The sequence below is a fragment of the Numenius arquata genome, chromosome 5, assembly GCF_964106895.1.
Source record: "Numenius arquata chromosome 5, bNumArq3.hap1.1, whole genome shotgun sequence".
NCBI classification, from domain to species: Eukaryota; Metazoa; Chordata; class Aves; order Charadriiformes; family Scolopacidae; genus Numenius; species Numenius arquata.
In genome coordinates this window covers 23,463,938-23,487,810 of record NC_133580.1, presented here as the reverse complement: position 1 = coordinate 23,487,810, position 23,873 = coordinate 23,463,938, and the positions used below count along the sequence as shown (strand labels likewise).

Sequence of the window (23,873 nt, the reverse complement as noted above, 5' to 3'; positions counted from 1 at the left end):
GTTCAGCCACAGCAGAGCTCCGCTACTCACTGCTTTTACAAAAATACTGGCAGTCTGCTGGTAACAGACAACTGGAGGAACTCGGTGCTGCCCGCTACAGACTCCTCAGATTAGCGCTTATTAAAAATTAATAAAATGGTTTATTTTATATATACACATATGTTCCAAAAAATTTATACAGTTAAAATATCAAATTAGTGATCTGGTAACAATACTGTTCAAAATAATCTCTTTTGTATGAACATTAAAATACACGTTTTTAAAAGCGTTTCCTTTTAGTGCTTCCAAAGCACAGCGTGTGCCAAGGCCACCTGAAGAATCTCCGTCCTCCTCACAGGATGAAAGAGAACTGAAGTCGGGGACCTGGGAAGCCTCAGGTGCACTTTCATAATGTCTGCAGACAAAACAGAAGAGAGTCTGAGGTAGATTGTTTAGTGACCATCGGGTGGTAACAGTCACAGGGCTGTCTTTAGCTTTCATTAACACAATAGCAGTTTCTTTACTCTCAATTCTACACTGAATCTCAAGTTTAAAGGCATGGCTAGCAGTTCTCGGGAACAAGACCCTCGTCTCTGTGGTGGCAACATGCAATTTTACCAGTGCAGGTGTTTCTGGGAGGGTTTTTTTTTTTTGGGAACACACGGGCTCTCTCCACGATGCAGACAGTGTGTGCATTTGACAGTGCCCCATTTTAGTGCAACCTGCTGCCTATAGCACGTAAATGTCTAATGACAGTGTTCAAATGAGTAAATTCTCATCACCTGCAGGAGGGGCAGCAATGGTTATTTTCTTCAGCCTGTTGAGCAAATAGCACCCTCCACAGGAAAAAAGCCACACCTTTCATAGCAAATCCTTAAGGTTATAGCCCAGCTTCTGCCGATAGGGGTTCTTAAAGTTAAAGCTCCACTGCTTCTTCTCAGACTGTGACAGTAAAATCACTTGACTGCCAAGATGGTGAGGGCAGCACCTACATCCTCTTCCACTCTTCTGCAGCGCAGCAAACTCCTTCGTGGTCCATATTCGTCTGGCTGGTTCATTATTATCTACTGTTGACATGATTAACTCTGTTGGGTAGGCTGTTCAACTCTACTTCCTCTAGTATTCTCTCCAAGTGTTGTATTAAGACCCGTTTTTTAAACCTAAGAAAGAAAGGGAGATCGATTTATACTTTTTTCTACCAATAATACAGTTGAACAACTCAAGACTATTCAGCCATGATAAATCATACTACCAGAGGCTCTCTGTTTCCAGTACGGAAGAGCTTGCTTTATTTCTGGCATTAGCATGGCCAGAAAATTTGATTTAATACAGCCACCCTTCCTCCAACCCACCCAAATTTTTGGTCAGTCTTCAATAAAAACCCATCTCTCTTTTTCACATTTAAATTTTAAGTAAAGCCCACTTACTCCATAAAAATAGAATGGTAGTTTGACCACTAAACCAATTATAATAATTGAAATACGTCAAAAAGGAAAACAGAAAATACTAGTACTGGAGAAGTTTGTGATTTAATATTATGACCCAAATTAACATTTAATTTATATTTATACAAACCTTGCTGCTTCCTTGATAGCAAATTCAATGAAATACTTCTGAATTTCCATAGGTCCTTGCACCTCCTCAAGAAGACTGAAAATTTTTTCATAATCTAAAAAAAAATTAAAATCCAACCATATATTAAAAATTAATCTTGCAAACGCATTTTCAATGAAGTTTAACAGCCAGAACAAAAAGGAAACCCCAGAGATTCACGCTTCTGTGTATGGCAATAGATGCAAGGCAAGAAAAAAAAGCCCCCATCAGCTCTATGCACAGAAAGCAGGTGATACCGATAATTTGAAAAGTTGATACTGATGACCTGGTATTTGAATGTGGCACCAAAGAATTAGGTTCTCTTTAGGAGCAGCAGCTAAAAACAGCTGTCCTCAGAAAATGCAGGGTAGGTAGAGAAGCCTCATGCCTCCAGGAACACAGTGCCATCATTACCAGTTAATAGCCACCAAGGGCCACCAAGCCCTGTTTTAACCCAGAGCTGTCATTTCTGAAAGCGAAGGTTGGGATTAGTTCTCTTAGAAAGATAAATTATTAGTGCAGGCACAATTAATAGGACTATCTTACAGGTACACAGTAAATATACCCACTGCCAAAGAATGAACTGGACACATTAAATTAGAAACAAAACATAGCATTTTTTGCAGTATTTTCTGTGGTTGAAGCCAACGTGGAGATATTTACAGTGCTGTGACTAAGAGGCTGCTCAGAGCGATGCAGCAGGCGCAGAGAGGATATATGGTCAGAACTGGGAATATATGTACATATTTTAACCCAGTACTATTTATACTCTTTCTTTGATGACTGCCTGAACTCTGCAGCAAGACGGGTGACTCACACAGAACATAGTACTATTTTACTCTGTATCACCATTCACCAGACATGAATTTGGTGGATGATTAGATGAGCCCACTTGGCAAAAACAGGAAGCAAAGACATACCCATTTAGGAAATTTTAAAACATCTTAAAAATAAAATACAGACGCAGTATAAAAATGGCTTCACCTCTCCACAGCCTCAATCTGCCACAATGATTATGTGCCTCAACAAAATACTAAGTTTTGCGAAAGCAATGCAAGATCAGAAAAACAGAAAAGTTAAGACTACTCCATTTACTAATTATTGGCACTTGACAATGTATTTGAAAAATATTCAGTAGTTTGATTTGTAAAAATAATTCATTCAGACACGGACCACATTAGGGACATCTGCCATTCAACAAAAACAGAAAGATTATGCCTATGGCAAATCCTACAGCATATACATTAGCTGGCGTTTCAGGTTAGTGTTTTGGGTTTGATCCTGAATGCAAATACAGGCAAAAAACATGTAACTGAGGAGGCAAGTTACTCTTCCTCACAACGTTTTAGATTTTGGGGGGTTATCAAAAAGAGAGGAGGTAATTTTTAGTATTCAGTTCTTAAAGAGTTTATTTACATAAACTTAAAGAGTTTATTTACATAATTACATTATCTCGCAAAATGAAATAATATCACTATTATCTACTAAGATTCCCTTTGGAATGTATTCCAAGATGCACCCTTGTAGCTACATGTCTTTGCCCTCCAAAGGAAGCTCTGGCAGACACACAGCAATGGAGTACCCCAGGCACACGCAAGGAGCCACGCAGCACAAGGCCCAGTCTATCCAGTAGCATTAGATCAAGGTAACACCTTCGTGGAGCTACACACGGTACCTCTCACAGCAGTTAACCTACCTTCAAGGTCAACAAGGTCACCTGGCACTCAACTTCCCAAACACTGCTGTCTAAACTTTAACTCACCTCCCCAGCACACAAGAACTTTCTTCCTTTTTGTCCCTCCATTGCTCATTTGCAAGCAATCAGAAATTATCCAAAAGCTGAAGTTGTACGTGTACTGAAAACAGCTTCTCATTTCAAGAAAAAAAAACCTCCTCTCCCTAGCGCCATGTATAATATACTAATAAAAACCCCCAACTTACTTCTTCCAGGTTTGCGAACCTCTTTCATCACTTTAATTTTGATATCAGCATTGCTTCCCTCCAACATCATAGGTGTTATTTTAAACGAATTTGGCACAGATTCGGAAGTAGACTCCATTGCCCGTTTTTGGTCATCTCCAGTCATGCTATAATTTAGAGGCCCTCGAACAAGTGCATTGGTACCAGGTTTGTGATCCAACCCGTCTTCACTTAAACAATTGAATTCAACAGGTAGAGAGTCCAAGTCATTGGGTAACATTTCATCCTCTCCCACAGTGGCTGGAACCAATGGAGCCATTAGCACAGGTAAGCCATCAATTTGCTTTTCCGGTGACTGACAGTTTTCTGCTTTCTTCTCTCCATTTCCATCTTGGACAACACTGTTATTGGTATCTACAAATTAAAAATACGTATCTTATTAGTGCATAACTGTAGTATCAAAAAATCAAAAGGAAACAGTTCTTGTTTGAAGTACTGGGTAGTGATCCGACAGTGCTCAACAACTCTCCGATACTTTTATTCAACCTTTGACGTGATTAAGGGAATACTTCCCTTCAGACTGTTACCATCTTGTGTCACTATCGTGAAGTCACCATTTTCTGTATTCCTACTGCAGTTTTATGACTTCTAATGTTTTCCTTCTTTCCCCCAATTTCAGCCAATAGAGTTTTATTCTAACTCCATTTGCTGCAATAGGTGGGTAAGAAAATTAGTACTTAATGGGAAATGAAAACATAACCATATTTTAACTTTCCTTCCCCACCACAGAATCTGCAAATGAGAACTAAAAGCTGATCCGAAATCCTTGCTACCTCCAAAGCACTCTGGGGAAAGGTTTCCGTTTTATTTTTTAAAAACAGTTCATCAAAATTATTTTTTCTTCCAGACTTAATCAGCTGTAACAGCAGACTGTTTATCCAGGCCAACAAAAGAAACTCAGTCCTAATTAACACTAAAGCCCAGGTACATGGCGATACACCCTTTTGAATCAACTCAAAGAGAGTGGTGACTACGCAGGGTGCTGTACAACAACTCCATATACCTTTATTTGCTGGGACGCCTTTGAGGTTCAGATACGACGGGGATCCAGAAGCAGCTGGTGGCCCTTTCCCACCAACATGATTCGTTACGACAGGTGGTGACTGTGGCCGTCTCAACAGCGGTGACAGGCTACGCCTTCTCTTTAGTGACGCCGGAGTATTGGGCTCTCCAGGACGCTTTATCTTATTCTGAGGCCCAGCGACAAATTCATCTGCTTCATCGATCATCATACCCTGTAAAGAAAAAAAATTTAAAATTTTAAAAACAGTACAAAATAGAAATTGTTTCATCATTGATGGAATAAATCCCTCTGCGTTAAAATTCAATTCAAAGTGAATTTTAACACTTCACAGCTCTCAGAACAGAGATACCTAATGCACACTGTCGCCAGAGACAGACTCTGTAAACCAGCATGATTCTTTACACATTTCTCTTGGACCATGTGAAAGACACCACTCCTTTCGCACATGACAGAAGAGCTACACAGGTCAGCAATGTGCTGCAGCTGGAGAGAAATTCTATGTTAAATATAAAGACACAGTAGCTCACGTGGCTCCTCCTACCTTCTTATCCTGCTTAAACGGATTGCCAAATGTATGAAGTCTTTTTGGTTGATCTGGGTCGATCTCCCGAAGGGGTGAAGGCATCATTTTCAAGTATTCCTGGTAATTTCCCATCTGAGCAACAGGAACGCTATGAAGGCAGTCTGCAACACAGCAAGAGGTCCCAATTTAGTTTATCTTAAAACTAAGGCAATGCAGACTTCATGCGCTTCAATTATGAGTTTTAGCATTTAAGAACTGGAAATGACTATTACCTTTCACTATGGAGGAAGAACTAAACACTACAATTTTAGAAATAAGGCTGGCAAGAGCTGAGCTTAATCGGCAGAAGAAGAATGAAAAATAATCAAGTTTAATCCCTATATTAACAACTGCTTTTTTTTTTTAGACCCCCCAGCACCTAACAAAGGTAAAACAAAATAAGCCCCTCTCTGCTTTAAGCCACCATCACTATAAAAAACTTGCGTACTGAAACTTACTGTATGGGAAAGCTCTCCCATCAAACTTAATTTTAAAATTCAAAGCAAGCATGACATTTTGCATGACAGAAGGCAAAAAATCCCTTCTTTCCCTTTCAGAGTCAAGAAAAGGACACCAACTGACTCAATAAATGATGCAATGTCCACTTCTGCTCCCACACCCAGGACAGAAAACACTACTTCAGGGAATAAAAAAAAAAAAGAAGCTGTGCCTTCTCCAAACTGTTAACAAAGAACAGTGGCTACTTACCTTCATCCTGCCCCAAGATAAGCCTGTGTGTTTTCAGAAGATTAGTTCTCATTCTAGTTAGCTGGTCTAGAAGACTGCGACGAGGAATATCATACGCATTTCTGAATGCCTGCGGCTTCAAATCCTAGTTTTATAACAAAACAAATAGCTTTCAGTTAACCCATCAGTTCTCATGCACAGAGAAACTCCTCTATGAACTGTAATAATGTTAACTATTAAAAAAATTATTCTGAAGTCTCTTCAGAGCTTCAAAACTGGACAGAGCAGACTCAACTGACTGTCTTTTCAACAAAATCTTATTCAGCATTAGCACTTTCAGCTCCATTAAGAATAAGCATGTTAATTCCCGGATGAACACCACTAGCTGTCTTTTGCAGAGATTGTCACTTAAAACACCGTCATCTTTGTTTACTACCACGGGATTTTCAAACAGTGTCTGAAAAGCAAGTGCAAAAAATTGCATTTACTCTTCTCACTATTTATGCCTGTGCTGCATTCTTCATAATTCAATGAAAGTACTTCATGTCTTTGTCTACACTAAGTCCAAAAAAGTCACCCATTTAAAACAGATGAGATCACCTGCTTAATCACGTTTACCTTGTTTAAAAGTCCTATGTGGAAGCCAGTAAATTCTTTAACATTCATTTCCGCCAGTCTCAGTGGAGATTCCCCAGTGATGCCTTGCAGCAGTTGCTTAAAATCCCTACTGTGTACCAAGGAGAGGCCACTGGAATGATTTTTCACTTTTATTCCAATTTCTTGAGGAACTTTCTTACCCACTGAACCTATTATCCGTTCCGACTCTATTTTTGTCTAAAATGGAATCACACCATGAGTTAAAGAATCAGCAGGCATTGCAGATTTCCAGTAAAAAACACATCATACATTAACAGAATAAAACTATAAATTTAGTTCCTAACTACTCAACAAACGGGAGAACTACCTACCCAGGGATATACTGGATTACATAGATTAGATCTCAAGGAGAAAGAAATCCTATTGTGCTAGCACATGGAAAAAATATTTAGCCAGTGTATCTAAATTTATATGTCAGTAGGAGGTCTGGGGATATCCCTGATTTTGCTGCAAGTCTTGTGACTTTCTTTTGTGTCCCTGAAGAATCATTTTTAAAGGGAAAGGAAAAAAAAAATAACGGAAGGTGGGATGCCTTAGGTTACTGTAAAGTTTTATATAAAACAGTATTATTCAGACACAGTAACATAATTCCAGATTTCATTTTTGAAACAACCTGCGAACTAAGGTTTGCGCTTTATGTTTGCAACAAGGGTAGGGAGGAAAGTTGTAGAAGAAATTTGCTTCATCAGTAACTTTCTAAAACCATATTACTTCTCCAACTAGCACAGATTTCTTATTACAGCTAAAGGTAATTTTACTGTATTAAGCGTTAACTACATTCAAGGTAAGACCCGCTGGCAATACTTCCAGAGAACCCCAACCAACCAAACCCCCAAACCCCACAGTGATTGCAACCCACTTCCCCCAGATCTCATCCTCTGCGGGGTTTGCTTCATTATCTGTGGGGAACTCTGAATTTAAGGAAAGCAGGAGCACAGCAGAGTTCTGGAATTGCCTGTCCTTATCCATGAGCATCCAGCACATTTAGACTGTTTCTTGTGCTGAGAATGTCTGTGAAAACCACAGTAACCATCTCAAGCCATTTCAGCTCTGTATTGCAGATAAATAATGTGAATTTGCATATCGTTAAGTTACCAAAATGCCACAGGAAGTTTTATATGTAATAGATGCTCAGTCATTCGGAGGCTTTTGGAATGTATTTTGTGCATTCTTTAAGGCAGAGGATTTTTTTTTCTTTGTAATTTTAAAGGCTGCACTGCTTCCCCACTGACTTCTAGATATTTAACTACTGTTTAAAGAACCATTGGTGCTAAGGAGGCGTGGTTTTCAGACAGCTACACCTGAAATGGCATTCTTGACAAAGAGAAAAAGATATGCAAAACTATTTCCCAACAGGTCATGCTTAACATAGAATGGATTTGACCTGAAGGAAACAGAAAGCTCAAACATAAAGCTTAAACTATGACTTTAAGTCCTGTGGACAAGAGCATACACTTTTTTGGAACATACACATTGCCAAGGCACACATGGAAATAAACATGACACTCAGAGCAAGGCTCTAACTTCAGCTGTGAAGAACAATGGCAAGAGCAGTCATAAATCCAATTAGTGATAATCTTTGGAGTTTCAAGGTCTAGCAGATACTTAAAAATGTAGCTGAAGAGGTCTCCTTCGCACTCCCCTCCACCACTTACAGAAGGCACAATCACTGGCTACAGAATTGCTCTGGATTGATCCACGTTTGCGGTGGAAATGCTGACCCATCTTCAGTTATGATATATGCTGTACACCCATATGAACTCCCACAGGGATTAACTGCTTTATAATGAGATTACCACAAACTAAATAATCAACGCACTTCTAATTGCAAAGGTTTTATCAATACTACCTGTTGGCTGAGTTTTTTAAGGTAAGAGATAACACTGTAACTAAGTCCACAATCTAAATTATCTGATATCAGATTTGGAGCTCCCATCATCCTTAGGGCTTTCTTTAATGGCTATAAGGAAAACAAAATACACAATAGTAAGAGAGTAAGTCTTTAAAAAAGAAATTTATAAGATCAATTACAGGAAGCTAAGGCACGTGGATTAGTGCTCTAGCTTTTCCACTTTTGGCCACTAAAATTCCAGTCTATTCAGATAACATGTGACGTGAGTTTGGCAGTCTAACTAGCTCGCAATGGACGGTCTGCCACATTACCACGACACCACACCACGTGGTGCCACTGGCAATTTCCACTCAAAGGCTCAGTACCAGAATAGCCGGGATGATGCAAGTCCATATTGAGGTGCATTGTCCAAGCTACACGTAAAAGGTGACACGGTGCCTCCCCCCACCCTTTCTTTGGCCCAGCCAGTTCACTTCGCAGCAGCTTCCCGAGTTCTAGCACTTCACCCACATTAATAAGCAAACAAATCTGCATTTTCCTTATCACGTTACAAAAATAATGCCAAATTTGCCTTCTCTGAACAATCTAAAGTACTTTAGATCAAAGCTTATTTAATATTTAATGCACAGAAAATACATTTAATATCTTAATATAGTTACTATTACTCAGTATTACTAGAAATTTATTTATCTCTTAAAAATGTTTGACCTGATCTACATACCTCTGCAAAGCAAAATGTTTACTACCTAAAATGTCATCATAATTAGGTAAACAAAATTTACTAGGAAGAGGTATGATGCACAGGACTCTGGTCACACCAGCCATTATACCCGGGAGGATGAAATGAGAAAAGGAACATACCAGTAAGTAGTAAGGAGGCATGGTTTTTAAGTAGTTGTCAAAAGCCTGTCGCCACTTCAGATTTGGCTTAAGTTTGTGAACCTTAAACAAGTCATCTGCAAGAAGGAAAACAAGAAAAGAAGGTTTCATTTATATAGTCCCAGACCATCAGCATTATCCAAAATTCAATGTGCCAATCTTCCCCCCCTTTTCTTCTCCCTCCACCCATTTCCCAATGGGGCCTCCCCACAAAAACTGTTCTTAATCTTAGGTTGGAAGGCTTGTGAACCCCAAGTCCTAGCTGCAGCAGACAATCCAGACCAAGTCCTCATTACAGTCAAACTTACAAGGTACACCAGCCTCAACCACACAACTACCAGCAGCATGGAAGGTGCGACAGATCCACCTGTGAAGAGTGTCACCTCCCTTGCATCGTCAGGGACTCCCCTCTAGCTGATTAAACCAAACAACACTCATTTGGTTCCATTTCCATTTTCAGCCCAGCTTTCTCTTGTTCAACCTGTATGACGAATTCTGGTCTCCAAGAACAACATTCTTGGGCATCAAAAGGAAAGGAAAATAAACATCAGAGCACGGAAATCTTTCTGGTCAGCTTTGTGGGACTCTGCTGCCAAGAGGAGCAGCTGGTGAGAAGGGGTGCACCTCCAGCCAAAGCAGCAAACTTGCCCCCAGACACAGACAAGAGACAGGAATTACCTAATAAAAACCACTGCCCTCTAAAAGAAGGGCAACCAGACAGATTATTTCCTTTGGGTACTGTTTTAGAAATACCCTGCTCACACTAGAGGTGTGCATATTGCCATTTCGGAATCACCGAGCTGAAGCATGTACCTATTTGCTGTGCACGCTATAAACTGTGACAGTGATATCTAAATATCAAAACCGAACACGATATGCTGCAAGGTATCATTTGAAATTATGGATTATCAATTGAGATCAAGTTTCTCCTTGATAGGGCTGTAACACGCTGGCAAAGTGAGGCTGATGAAAGGATACGTGGGACTGGAAAAAAGAATGTCCAAAAATGAGATGGGGAGAGCTGCGGGAGACAGAGATGCACAGCAGAGGGTGTGCGAAAGACAGATGCAGCAAGGAAATAATTTTCTCCAGATTGAGCTTTCAGGAAGATATATTTGGAAAAGCAAATTTGACTTACATAGGATTCTGCACAAATCGAACAGATGTTAAGATACGATTTTCCCAGCTCTCATAGTCAAACCACACTTAATTACAGGTATTTTCCAATCTAAATGAATGCTGTATCACATATAAAAACCACACTACAGATGCTAATTGTTCTCTTTCCTGGCCTGAAGGAAGCAGGGTGGAGTTGGAGAGGACAAGTTAGAACTCCATTTAAAATACCACATGCTTAGCACTATTATCAAAAAGAACCTGTGATGGTATCATGACATATGGCAAATATAAAGTTAACATCCATTCTTATCTTATAAGCCTATTAGCTATTTGCAGCAAAATGGAAGTTACATTATACCTCTCCCGAAATTCAAAACGGAAAAAAAAGTGTGAAATGTTTAGTATCATGGTATGTCCTAATATTTTAAAGCCTCTGAGTTGGTTATGAGTACAGCTTGAACCTTAAACCCCTTATCAGCACTTTATTAGTGCCTCACACCCTGCAGTGGTGCAGGCTGGACCAGTGTATAAGGCTTCAGTCTGAGTGCACAGCCCTCTCCAATGGCACAGACACTCACAATGCCCAGTGAGCCACTGTTCTTAATCCTCGCCAGAGCTGGACTCTGAGAAATCACATGCAAAAGCCCCTCCCTGACCTTTGCTATCCAAGTAAGAAGTTCTCAAATCTACGCAGAGCTTCAGCAAAGATTTGTCTATTTAAAACGAGAGCTTCCCCGCAGCATGAACTCACTGCAGGAACTCCTACCCCCTACAAGGAAGATGGTCACGGTGGGCAACACAGCCACAAGTTTCAGAGAACGTCACCATCAACATCTTACCTGCCTGTATCGCAGGAGTTCGAGATGTACACTCTCAGCAGGTTGCAACACAGGCACTTGAAATGGATTTTTTCTACCGTGCCCTGGGCTGCACATTATCATTTATATAAATAAGCAAACAGTAACCCAGTTAACTATGTCCTTCATAAATGAAACCCCAATCTTTTGTAGATAAAATCCAAAAGTATTGAAAATACCCTTTCACAAATTAGTTTTAATCCAGCCTATTCATCGTCAGATACTACTCTCTGCATAGCCCACTTAAGGCAGAATTCTTCTTACTTCTAAACTCAGAGGGAGCTAAAAGCACTGGGTAATTGGAAACGTGGAATTAAAAACCACTAGGAAAGGGCCACAAGCTGCAACAATTCAAGAGATCTGGTAAAACTACAGACAGACCAGTTAATTTAAAACGGTGTTGCAAAGTCATTATCCACTTCAGATGAATGTACAAAACAATCAAATTGTGACAAACAGGATACTGATACACATCCTTTATGCCCAGTACCACAGAAGGGGGCTTGATGCACTCTCAGGCTCAGTGAACAGTTAACAAAACCAAAAAAAAAAACCCAAGGGAGTATAAGAGAGAGAATGGTCACCAGGTCATTTTAGTAGTTCAGCTGGAGCCTAATTATAGAACAGTTCGTGTGACAAGTCTAGCTGTAAGTGACGGCCTGCACCACGTAAACCAAAGTAAAAACTTGCATTTTTTTTTAATCACCACTCACATTAAATTTCACCTGAGCAAGTACACCACCCTTCCCTGCTGGCTCCTGTAATTCTCTGAGCTCTATAATGCCTCCGCACTAATAGATACACTCCTTTGTTTTTAAGCAGTAGAGACTCATGATTTTACATTCACAGAAATATCCTTCCCTGCAAACAATCTAGCCAAAAATAAGGCACTACAATGTAAAATAGTATCCACCATTAAAAAAGGTATTGTGGCACACTTTTTCCATTGACACAAAATGTTTGGCTCCCCCTCCCCGTGCCACACCTGCTATGGTCCCATTTGTGAGAAAGACAGCACTTGGTTTCCAAAATATAAAATCATTAGTTGCAGGTTCTGTCAAGGAGCCTGTAAAAGCCTCAAAGGAAACTGTCCATGTTGCTGTCCCTCACGGGCAGACGTTTTCCAAATGCTCAGTCTTCCGCATATTTAGACCCACAGAGAAAGGCTATTACCCACCTTCTGGTGGTATTTTCCCCATGGCTGTTTCACTACTGCTGCTTCTGCTGACATTCCCAATGGATAACCACTGCCATTGCCCAGCAGCAGCCAAGGAAACACCCCAGGCAAGGCAGAGGCACCCAGAAACGAACCTCATCTTTGCCAAGCTCTCTCTCTAACCCCTCGTTGGGCCTGGCTGTACAATTGTTTTTAAACAGAGTATCTGAAGTACAATAGCTTTGCTAGAATCCGTTAGCGGCAACAACCCTTCGAGAGGATGTTTCTATAATCCGTGGGTAAAACATTCAGCATCGGAGCACGTCAGCATCTACCTATGAAATGTTCTGTCTTCAGAGCTCTGTCTCTCACTGAGCAAAAGGAAGCCAAGAGGAGAACTGCACCCCACCTCCCCAGTTCTCCAAGCAAACCTCCGCCTCAAGCTCATCGTGCTACCTCTCTAGGCTTTCCCGTGAGAGCAAAAAGGAGCTGCTCAGCTCATCCCAAATGGTCTGTCTTACCATGGTACAAAATCTAGAGACCAGAATTTTTCTCAGACAAGCCATGGGGCAAGTTAACGCACGGACTGTGTGGCTACACAGTTTTATGAAGTCTCATTAATTGGCTCCTTTCCGTACAAAGCTTCAGATTCTAAAAGCAGACCCATTAAGTTACAAGGTAGGAGAGGCTACAGGATTCCCAAATCCACTCTCACAGAAAAGGACACGTAAATCACCAAATCTACAGGATGTGATACAATTTACCTCCTTCAGTCACGGACCACTACAACTTGTTTCAGTTTGCTCAAGTATCACTGCAAGTTTCTTCGTGCACACCTATCTTACCTGTCTTCTAGGGCTGTCTCTTACATTATTTTCCAAAAATAGAACTACAACTTCTCCTGCTCAAGAATGCAAAAGAAATATAAAAATGCAAGAAAAAAAAAATTTCTGAAGCATCTTGCTGTCTATTTATGAGGCTGAACACACATAAGCCACTTGATAAGACAGTACAAATAATGCAGTTGTGAAGTGGTTTTGGCTTTGTCTGAAAGAGTCACTAGAAGGAAGGGAGAGGCATTATCCACTGTACTATCCCAAGGTAAGTCCCAGTCCTCCAACAAAATATTCTAGCAGTAGGGCAGTATGTGATGCATCGGTATGGGTGGGTACTAGGGGCTGAATAGAGCAGACTTCTCCTAGGCTTGGAAGTTCTCACGTCCTTTTTAATGTGGGTGAGAGTAATGAAAGATTGGGTTTACACCCTCAAATCAGTCCTCTACTGCACCATCAGTAACGTGGTACGCATTAAGACAGACACAGGGAGAGAGTTTATAAACAGAAACAACCCCTATCTACAAACACAGAGTATTTTTTAAAACATCTATAAATAATTCAACAGGTAAGCTGCTCATCATCTTAGTAATTTTCTGTACTCCTAAGTAGAAAAGGGGGCAGATCTGCTTTTGTGTTTTATATTAATTCTGCCATGCCTTAGAGATCAAGGATAAACAAAGTCCTGGAAGAAGATCTGAAGGTCACACTTTGTATATGCGTTCGTGTTAACAATATGGAATGCACAGTATTTGAGTTCTAAAGAAAACATCTGCTTTACAACTCGGGCTCCGTGGAAGCTCCGCATTTCCCTTTAAACAGCCTTCAGAAATTTAAGATGTGGGATACCAGGTGAGTAAACTGCAGGATAGCACTGCCCATACTGAATAATGCCTTTCCCCAAAGAGTAGGAAGAGCTTTACACCCCTGCAAAAAAAAGGCAGGGGGGAAGACAAGAGCTGCCAGGGAAGACACAGCAGAACTGCAAATGTCAACATCAAAATGAACAGGGAAATTCACTTGGTATCAGTGATGGCTTTTCAGCTGGTGGATCTGCTGCAGTAATTCAGTAGCCACAAACTCGCAGAAACTCTGATTTAATCTAGAAGTATCTTTTTGCGTACTTCGGGACAATTATTAGGCTACATGGATGGCTATGTAAGACATACTCAAATTATGAGCAAGCATAAATTTATTTTTTTGGTTATGATCAGGATTATGAAAAAGCATTCCTGAACTCTGTTGTGGGTTTTTTCTAGAAATGAATAGAAAAATCCTGTGTAAGACAGTAAGAGTCAATGTTAATTCTCTTGATCTCCACTGCTATTCTGTCTCACTAAACACACCTACAAAAAAAAAAAAAAAACACAGAACAAAAAAGTCTTACAGCGTCTGCAACTAAAAGGGTTAGTAGCACCCAGGAAAGTCTTCTCTCTGCCATTACCTTTATGCCAGAACCCAACAGCCACAATTATTATGACAGTTATTCACACAGCACCTTTTCATACCATCTTTCCTGTAGAAAGTAATTTCACTGTGGGAGAAAAAAAAAACCCACTGGTCCTTTGGGCAGGGAAGAAGTGTAGGCTGTTTCACTGCTCAGTTCCTCCTTACTGCTCTAAACTGCGTCAGGGAATTCCCTCTTCCCAACACCCATGACAAACACTGCATCTCATCTTCCAGTAAAAAATTAGCTGCTACAAGAGCAACTGCAAAACCTGGATACACCACACCCTAAATGAGGGAAAAGAATGGAGGTTGAAGCTTACTCCAGGTTAAGGAAGAGGCTACGTGTCTAGGAGGTGAACAGCATCAAACATGCACTGGAAGCAGGTAGCTCTCCTCCTCTGCTGGAGAGAAAAAAAGGGAGAGGGGGTATGAAAATCCTCTCCTCCCAAATTATGTTAAAGAGTTTGCAACATTCTCTACTCTCTGATCTCCATTACTTTATAACGTCTCAAACTAAGGCAGAACACCAACCATTACTGTTTTTCTTTTACTCTGAAGCAGCTGCATGGGCAGTCCAATGTAAATTTATTACCTACCTAACAACGGAAGTAAAACAGGGTAGTTGTAAGGCATCACAAAGAGGTTTACACAGGTTAAAGTAGTGCTTGCTTTTAAATACCCGAACGGGTGGCCAAGTTCGCTGTATTTTCCACTGCTGCTCACAAATACCTGATAAAGAATAAAGAGATATGACTGTATTAGAAGAATATGAAGAATATTAAGCATGGGACATTTAAAAAATGAAAACCAATCTGAATCCAATTGCATTAAGACAGTAAGTTATCAAGAGCAGCCAAGGTTGAGGTTGTACACATTGGGGATGAGCACGCGCTTACGCTCCCCAGTCACACAAAACTGAGACATGCAACATTTAGTGTACCCCCAGCCAGTGTGGAAATGCTCTTCACAGCATCATTTTCAGTGCTTTAGTGAAACCACTTTGAAGCCATGCTCTGAGAAGTTTTTGAAACTATTTAAAATGGCTTAGGGGACATCTGTTGAGGGTACGTTAAAAAAAAAAAAAAACACCAGTCTGTTTGAGATTAGTCTACAGCACGACTAAAATTTGTAACACCGATAAAAGAAATCTTTTTAAGCATAGAAACTAAACAAAACAAACAAATATTCAAGAAACATCTTTTCATTATGCCAAGCACCAACATTCTTAACATTGACTTTTTAAGTGTGTACGTATACGGGGGTATTAACCTTAAAAAACATGCAAAACAACTACTTATTCTTATTGGGACAGTCAAAATAACACACATCTAACCAGAAAATTTTTTCCTAAAAAAAAGTAAACCTTGCAGTAAAAAGGGAGTGGTTTTTTCCCCTATTTTTTCGAAGTGTAAGGAGCAGGGTTTGTTACATGGTTTCTGTGACAATGAGCCTATTTCTCTAGTTTGTAAGGGCCTGACACGAAGCTGGGAGAAGAAAAGCAGTTTTTGAAAAACAACCGAGTAATTTTAATAACTTAGGCAAATAATGTAACTAGGAATGTGTAAAGGACATTTTTGAAATTAATTTAATAAAAGTACCTTCAATTTTTCTTCTGAATATGCATGTTGCATTTCCAGTTAATTTGTAATATTTATTAGGGAAACAGAAACATGAAAGAGACACCTCTGAACCCTTCTTTCCAGCTGAAGTACCATACTAAGCAAACTCCTAGTGTATGTATTAAGCTATTCTTTACAAGAACACCATTGAGAAGGGAATTACAAGCCTTTATTTTATAGAAGATGCAGAAACAAGTCACTTATCCAAAAGTCAGAAAAGGAGCATGACAGAGGATTTCAGCAACAGAACTTTGACCTCTTCAAGGCCAATCTAGTCAACAAGATCAACAGCTCCCATTTGATTCCCAGCAGCAGTTTCAACTATTTAGTGGAAATTATTTGCAGCTGTTGATGAGGTAACATGATGGAAACTAGTGCTAGGTTTTCCTTGTAAGCAAATAGAAGCCTAGAGAGAATTTCAATTTGGAGGAAAATGGAACCTGCGGGACACATTTCTTAGCAAAATGAGATGGACCTAGAAACAGAATTAAATGAGATTACAAAGCCTGGAGAGGGAACTCATCCTGACTCCTTGATAATTCTATTACAAAGGAGGTAAGGGAAACCTTGACACGTTTCTTCTCATCAGCTGTAGTCTGCATCCAGACCCCAATTCTCCAGGCTTACAGTACCTTAGGATGCCCACTACATTTCCAGAATCAAATAAAGGGTAAATACCTGCCAGCAGGTATGAGGAGACTTTCGTTCCAAGATGTACTGTGTTAAGGGCGAAGGCTCAAGCTCATACTTGTCAAAAGGAAGCTTGTCTATTACCATTGGCTCACAATCAACACAGGAGAACCTCACTACGGGGTGAGCCGTGCGCGGAGGCTGAAAGGAAGGGGGGGGAAAAAAGATACCAATTGTCTGGTATGTACAGCAAACAAATCAGTTCTCTTAAAAGGATTCATACACATGTATTTTACCATCCTATAGTCATAAACTCTCAGTTTCTACAATTTCCTTCAAGAGAGAAAAAGATACAAGCTCCCACAATAGAACACAGATTAATTAAATAATTCTGTAACTTGAAAAAGAGAGACACACACACGTGTACATACATTCTTCCCACCAAGAGAAAAACAGGGTTAATATTCAACTATTTATCTTGATATTTAAAATCCTCCATGCCTATCAACCTATAATATCACAGCTAGGTTTAAAGAAAAGAAACTTCAACTCTGCTTCCCAGCCTGATGTTCACAGAACTACAGATGTGAAACTCTGCTCACTTCACAAAGGATATCTCGAGATATTCCCTGTGAAATCTGATTTTTTTCCTCTTGAATCATGGGGGAGACAAAAAACAGTATCTTGAGCACTTGCAAACATGCCTAACAAAAGAGAGCTGTTTGGAAAAGCTAGTAAGACATGCCAAATATATGATCATTTCAGTAAGAAAAGGAGGAATGAATGCCGGTTTCCCCTCATTTTCTGAATGGGGTAACTCTCCTGTTTCAGTTTTAATTCTTCCTGCTAGTGAAAGAAGAGTCCATACATGTAGTAATACTAAGCAGAGAAAACACCATTGATCTATCAAAGCCAAATACTCCTTTTTCCATATAAATGCATTTTATAAAGCTTTTGACTAATATTTAAGAAGTTCACTATGATTTGTGGCATGTGAAATAATTTATAGTTAAATTTTATAATCTTTAAAAAAAACATTTACTAAATTAACTAACCATATACATGGAAGTAGACTTTCCAGATGTAAAAAACATCACTGCATTTAAATTATACCATTCTGTGTTAAAAATTGCTTTTAAAAGGTAGTTAAAACTAAGTCAGATCATATTAGTAAGCAGAGAAAGTAAAAAGAAAAAAAACACCCAACAATTACTTTATTATTCATTTTCAGTCTGTTTCAGTAGTTGTAGAATCCTTTTTTCAGTTCTTATTTTACTTACCAGTGTTGGTGAATTCTGATCAGGCCAAAATGATTCTGGGATTGGCCAATGCCCGACAGGAACCCCAGTTTTAGGGTTAGGCCGTACATAAATGAGTTTATGACAACTATGCCATGGTTGAGAAGCAAATGAATTGATGGGCCTGGATGAATCAACGAGTCCATCTAAAATTTAAACAAAGCAAAATAACAACAACAAAAAAAGAAAAAAAAGCTACGTGCATAGCATATGTCTTTCTGTATTAGCAACCCATAAGGTGTTTCATTACAATTGCTTCAAAGACATACACATCTTTACATCAGTGGTTGAAAAGAACCTACACATTGAAATGTGGAACAGCATCATCTGAGAAACACCGATAACATTTGCCCACATCTACCCTTCTGCTCCTGTGGCACAGATTAACAAGCGCAGCAAGGAATACTCACGTATAGAAAATGCTATTTGCTTACGCTTAGTGCTTTAACATAGATCTGATAGGCAACAGCAAACCTATCGGTTTGAGTTCTGCTGCACCTGTAAAGATTGATAATTTGCATTTACAGCCTTTCTACCCGGGATGCAAAGCTCTCTGACTGATGCTGCCATCAGTGGAAACTGGAAGTGAAGAAAAGTTTCAAGGAAAAGTTAGACACATATTGCAGGAGCAGCTTTTATCACCTTTTTAATTAGTAAGAATTCACAGATCACTTAAATCCCGCTCTCTACTGGAAGGACCAGTGCTTTCCGCCAGTCCACTGCAGTGTACCAGTATAGACTCCCCTTCACACTCAGGGCAAAGACGTTTGTAGCAGGACGGAATCTCAGCATTAGTTTTTAAATACTGCTCTTCAAAGCAAATGAAACAGCACAGATCACCCATTTAAAGACTCTTCTTCACTGTCCAAGTATTTTACACTACTCATTTTCCCTGCTTTAGATAGCTGGCCAATAATACTATGCAAAACACCTTTCACATACACACCAGTTTGGTTTCTCTGCATTACAAGTGCAGTATTCTTCTAGCATTGTGAAATCCCATCAAGTTTCTCTCTAGGACTTTCTCGATTCACATAAAGAGGGAAAATCTCGGGTTTTTTGTACGTTCATATACATGTACATACATACATTTTGTACATACATATACACACTGCATCACAACTTAAGTGTGACAAAAATAAAAAAACAATCCAACAACAAATTTCACCAGCCTTTTTGCCACCTGGGAGAATATTCGGGCCAGCAGAGAGACAGGAATTTGTTGAGGTGCTGTCCTGCAGAATATTATAGGAAAGCCTTCCAATAAAATGGCATTTAAATAAGCAAAAGGAGAAAAAAAAAATACATATACACAGCAAGAAAAAGGCGATTCAAAAAATGAAAGCAGGAATAAAGCTGGCTATGCTGGGAAGCTCAGGGGATCCTAAAAGCTATTGTTTCTGACATTCCAGAAACATCCTGATTTCCTAAACATGGTCAGGTCTCTATCCTTCCTTTCAGCCATGAATTTCTGCACATCTGAAAAACTGCTCCACATTAAGAGTGCATTTTCCTCTCCCCTGTTATGCCCTTTGCTCACCGCTAGCAAAATAATTCCTTGTTCTCTGCACACAATTCTTCGCTTGCAGCTAAGAATATTCAACCAAATCTTACTGTTGTGATCAATTAGTAGAATTAAAATGTATAGAAAATTAAGCCTTGAGACTACTTTGGAGATGTTTAAGTGTTTAAATACGCTACTCCTGGATTTAATTATTTTAAAATTAAGTTTTCACAACACTGTAATTCAAACTTTACTACTTCCTACAAAGATTCCCTTCCCTCAGGCCCCCAAAAAAGGTGACATTTGCATGCATACAAAACATCTTTTCTTGAACTTTGGGGGGGGGGGGGGGAACAGTTGCCATACCTTCTCCAATAGGAGCTGGATCCGGTCCTGACTTTTCAAAGTTAATAACAACTCCACTTTGGACTTTTTGAACTAGAGATTCTAAACACTGATTCAACATTCTTTGTGTCCGAACGCAGTAAGAACGACCTATGCAAGGGAGAAATTACACAGGGAAAATACAAAAGCAAGTTTTGAGTAATCTTAATTAAGGAAGATGGTTTTTTACAGAAGTCACGCTGCCAAGGCTTTCCGTTTTATCCAAAATAATAGCAACAAACTGTACAAGTTTATGTAGAAGGCAAATACTTCTCAAACGCAATACAACCAAGGGAAAAAAAACCAAACCCAACCTGCAGAGCTTTTACTCATTAGTAAAAGAGACAATTACGGCTAAATCAGCCTGGTCCAGGGCCAAGTTTATAAACACCCTGAAGAATGCCCGATTTCACCAAGTCTATGTTATCTATCTGCTCTTGTCTACCCAAACCTTACCAACTCCTATACACTCCCAAACTTCCCCCTCCCACACAACATTTTTTTCAAACACCAATTCAAAAAAATAAATCTGATTAACATCTCAAGGAACAGGCTCCAGAATTAACTCTTTTAAGATGAAATTTAGCTAATTAGCCCTGCAGCAGTCTCAGTAATACCCGTCCCATCCAATTCAACATTTAAGTAACAAATCTCATGACTGAGCAAAGGCAACCTCTGGAAGGACAATCTAAGAAATTTTACAATCGCTCCTACTGGTGCATTAAGAAAATTCTCTCACATCTAGAAGGTCTGAAATAGAAATATGGTTTTATTTTAAAGTTCTCCTGTGCTACTGGAAACCAAACTCAGAAAATACCACACAGATTCACATGGACACTGAGTAATTCAGATGAAGAAAACAGCAAGAGGTGAAGTGAATCAAAGAAAAAGAAATACTTTAAAGCAAATACCAAATGTGAACCAAAGCAAAGTAACATCCGGTTACCTCCTGTCACTTCACACATCTGTGTGATAGCAGACTCATCAGTAGGCACACTCCCGAGCTGCTCCGGTTCAGCAGAGGCAGCTCCTGGCAAACGCAGCACTAGAGCAAACAGCCTTTGATCCCAACGAAACGGTTCTTTGGTTAGTTCACTTCCAGGCAACGGAGAATTCAAAGGAAGATGAAGCTGGTAAAGAAAGATTTCAGAATATTTTCAAGTACTTGACAAACCAATACTCAAATTTATTCATTACTCTGTAGAAGACCCCATTTCTCTCCTATCCACTAACTTAATCTGAAGTTATAGCCTAGAAACCCATGTGAGCTATGGCCAAGCAATGACAGCAGAGCTAGCTCCTATTCTTTATTATAAAACAGGCTGACGAAGCAGAAGTACTATCAGCAGGAAAAAAACAATTAATATTAATCTCAGCATAACGACAAATTGCAAGATCATAACTTGAAGAATTTAATGCAAGTTTACCTCCTCTTGAACTCCAGCCGAATTTGTCAGTTTATTTCCATCTGTGATGGTAATCAAAATAGATGGCTCCAAAAAGAATGGATTCCTTCCCTAGAGACAAAAGCACAGGAATGCTAAGAGTAACCTTAACACTCAGTTAGAGGCTTATATTTTTGTCATTATAAAATAAACAGCGAGATAAGCAATCTTTCAAAATAATCCTGTAATTTTCTTTCAATAGGTGTGGAGCCATACAGAACTACGCGAGATGTGCTACTGTGCACAGGGTTTTTAGAAGTCTTTTACTCCCGTAACAATACAAAACCCCTCTAGCCTACAAAAGCAGTATATAAATTGGTAATAAGACAGAGAACTCAGAATTTCATTATGACAGTGGGGCAAAAACTAGAGTACTTTTTCAACCAGACTCTTCAGGTGTGAGGTCAGGACAGAATCAGAATCACAGAATGCTATGGGGTTGGAAGGGACCTCTGGAGATCATCCAGTCCAACCCCCTGCCAGAGCAGGTCCACCCAGAACAGGTTGCACAGGAACGTGTCCAGGCGGGGTTTGAATGTCTCCAGAGAAGGGGACTCCACCACCTCCCTGGGCAGCCTCTTCCAGGGCTCTGCCACCCTCACAGGAAAGAAGTTCCTCCTCATGTTTAGGTGGAACTTCTAACATTCAAGTTTGTGCCCATTTCCTCTTGTCCTGTCACTGGGCACCACTGAAAGAAGACTGGCCCCATCCTCCCTTTAAGTATTTATAGGTGTTGATCAGATCCCCCCTCAGTCTTCTCTTCTCCACACTAAACAGACCCAAGTTCCTCAGCCTTTCCTCCTAAGAGAGATGCTCCAGGCCCCTCATCATCTTTGTAGCCCTCTGCTGGACCCTCTCCAGCAGTTCCCTGTCCTTCTGGAACTGGGGAGCCCAGAACTGGACCCAGTGCTCCAGATGGGGCCTCCCCAGGGCAGAGCAGAGGGACAGGATGACCTCCCTCCACCTGCTGGCCACACTCTTCCTGATGCACCCCAAGAGACCATTGGCCTTCTTGGCCACAAGGGCACATTGCTGGCTCATGGTCATCCTGGTGTCCACCAGGACTCCCAGGTCTTTCTCCTCAGAGCTGCTCTCCAGCAGGTCAGCCCCAACCTGTACTGGTCCATGGGGTTATTCTTCCCCAGGTGCAGCACCCTACACTTGCCCTTGTTGAATTCCATCAGGTTCCTCTCTGACCAGCTCTCCAGCCTGTCCAGGTCTCACTGTACGGCAGCACAGCCTTCCAGTGTGTCAAACACCCCTCCCAGCTTTGTGTCATCAGCATATGATGATCCAAAAAGGACACTGACTAATTCATTGCCATTTGTATATATGTATATAAATACCTGGGTCATTTATACTACTGCTTTCTTTGTAGCCCAATAAGGCAAAAAGTGCTAGTATATTCCAGGGTATGTTGAGTGGGTGTCATAAGAAAGAAAAAAGAACCACTGAAATCCCTCCCCCGCTATAATTTCAAAAACCAGAGAAAAATATAGAAGACCAAAGACTACAAACAGATTTGTTACCTGTCCATAGTTGTCTATTCCAGACACTAATCTATTGAGATTTAACAAGTCAAACGATGACCTGAGTGCCTGACCAAGTGTTGTTAGTCCTGAAGCCTGAAGATTTTTCAGTTCATTCATAAACGTTGCGTGGTTTTCCTTCCATCCAGCCTATTAAGTAAACCAAAAAAAGCTTATTAGTTATTTTAGCAACAGACTGCAATCAACTGCAAATTGTTTTTTACCTCTCTTCCTGTCAAAAATTAGATTGTATTCCTGATTAATGGATATGCTGCATCATTTACATGCTACACACATCTAATCCATGTATGCACAACTTGATGTGAAACATCCGGTTAAGCCTACAATGGGAGACTCACAACACAGGCACTATCAAGCATTCTAAAAAATTTGCCAATACCCAACTCCGTCGAAACTGCTGTAAAGGCAATGTAATTAATTGAAGTATCTGGATTAAGCATGTGAATATTTTATTAGAAGAAGCTGTCAAATTTGGAAATCATAAATGCAGTAATAGCAATGATAAAACAAAGATACAAGCAGTATGGTGTTGCTGCTTCTGACATATACAGATCCCCCTTTCATTCCTTCCTCCATAAATCGAGGCTGGAAGGAGAGATGAATTTCTAACACGTACTGATGCAAAAGTCAAAAACGTAACAGTGCAGTGACAGTTAAATTCGAAGATGAAGACTCGCATCCTCCCCTTCCCACAACTTCCCCAAGTAGGAAGCAAGCAAACATATCAATTTAGTAGAAGGAATATTAAAAAAAAATTATAATCAGCTATTTTTAATATTACATGACTCTTGCACAACGTTTCCATTTTTCTTACGC

At 40.0% G+C, this 23,873-nt stretch overlaps 1 protein-coding gene across 3 annotated transcripts in view; it reads right to left on the bottom strand.

The window, feature by feature from the left end:
- Positions 1-632: 632 nt before the first annotated feature.
- Positions 633-23,873, bottom strand: part of LOC141464288 (integrator complex subunit 6-like) — a 39,413-nt gene continuing 16,172 nt past the window's right edge. For 2 of the 3 annotated variants that reach the window (XM_074147090.1, XM_074147089.1), the window contains 16 exons: positions 23,037-23,186; positions 21,490-21,579; positions 21,009-21,192; positions 20,045-20,173; positions 18,157-18,320; positions 16,925-17,077; positions 15,224-15,356; positions 9,196-9,290; positions 8,332-8,442; positions 6,444-6,659; positions 5,847-5,970; positions 5,118-5,260; positions 4,556-4,787; positions 3,514-3,906; positions 1,555-1,648; positions 633-1,139 (listed from right to left, as the gene is read on the bottom strand). In XM_074147090.1, the coding sequence (XP_074003191.1) occupies positions 1,040-1,139; positions 1,555-1,648; positions 3,514-3,906; positions 4,556-4,787; positions 5,118-5,260; positions 5,847-5,970; positions 6,444-6,659; positions 8,332-8,442; positions 9,196-9,290; positions 15,224-15,356; positions 16,925-17,077; positions 18,157-18,320; positions 20,045-20,173; positions 21,009-21,192; positions 21,490-21,579; positions 23,037-23,186 (2,511 nt within the window). In that variant the 3' untranslated portion in view covers positions 633-1,039. The remainder of the gene's footprint in view (positions 1,140-1,554; positions 1,649-3,513; positions 3,907-4,555; positions 4,788-5,117; positions 5,261-5,846; positions 5,971-6,443; positions 6,660-8,331; positions 8,443-9,195; positions 9,291-15,223; positions 15,357-16,924; positions 17,078-18,156; positions 18,321-20,044; positions 20,174-21,008; positions 21,193-21,489; positions 21,580-23,036; positions 23,187-23,873) is intronic. The other variant, XM_074147091.1, reaches the window with a different exon arrangement.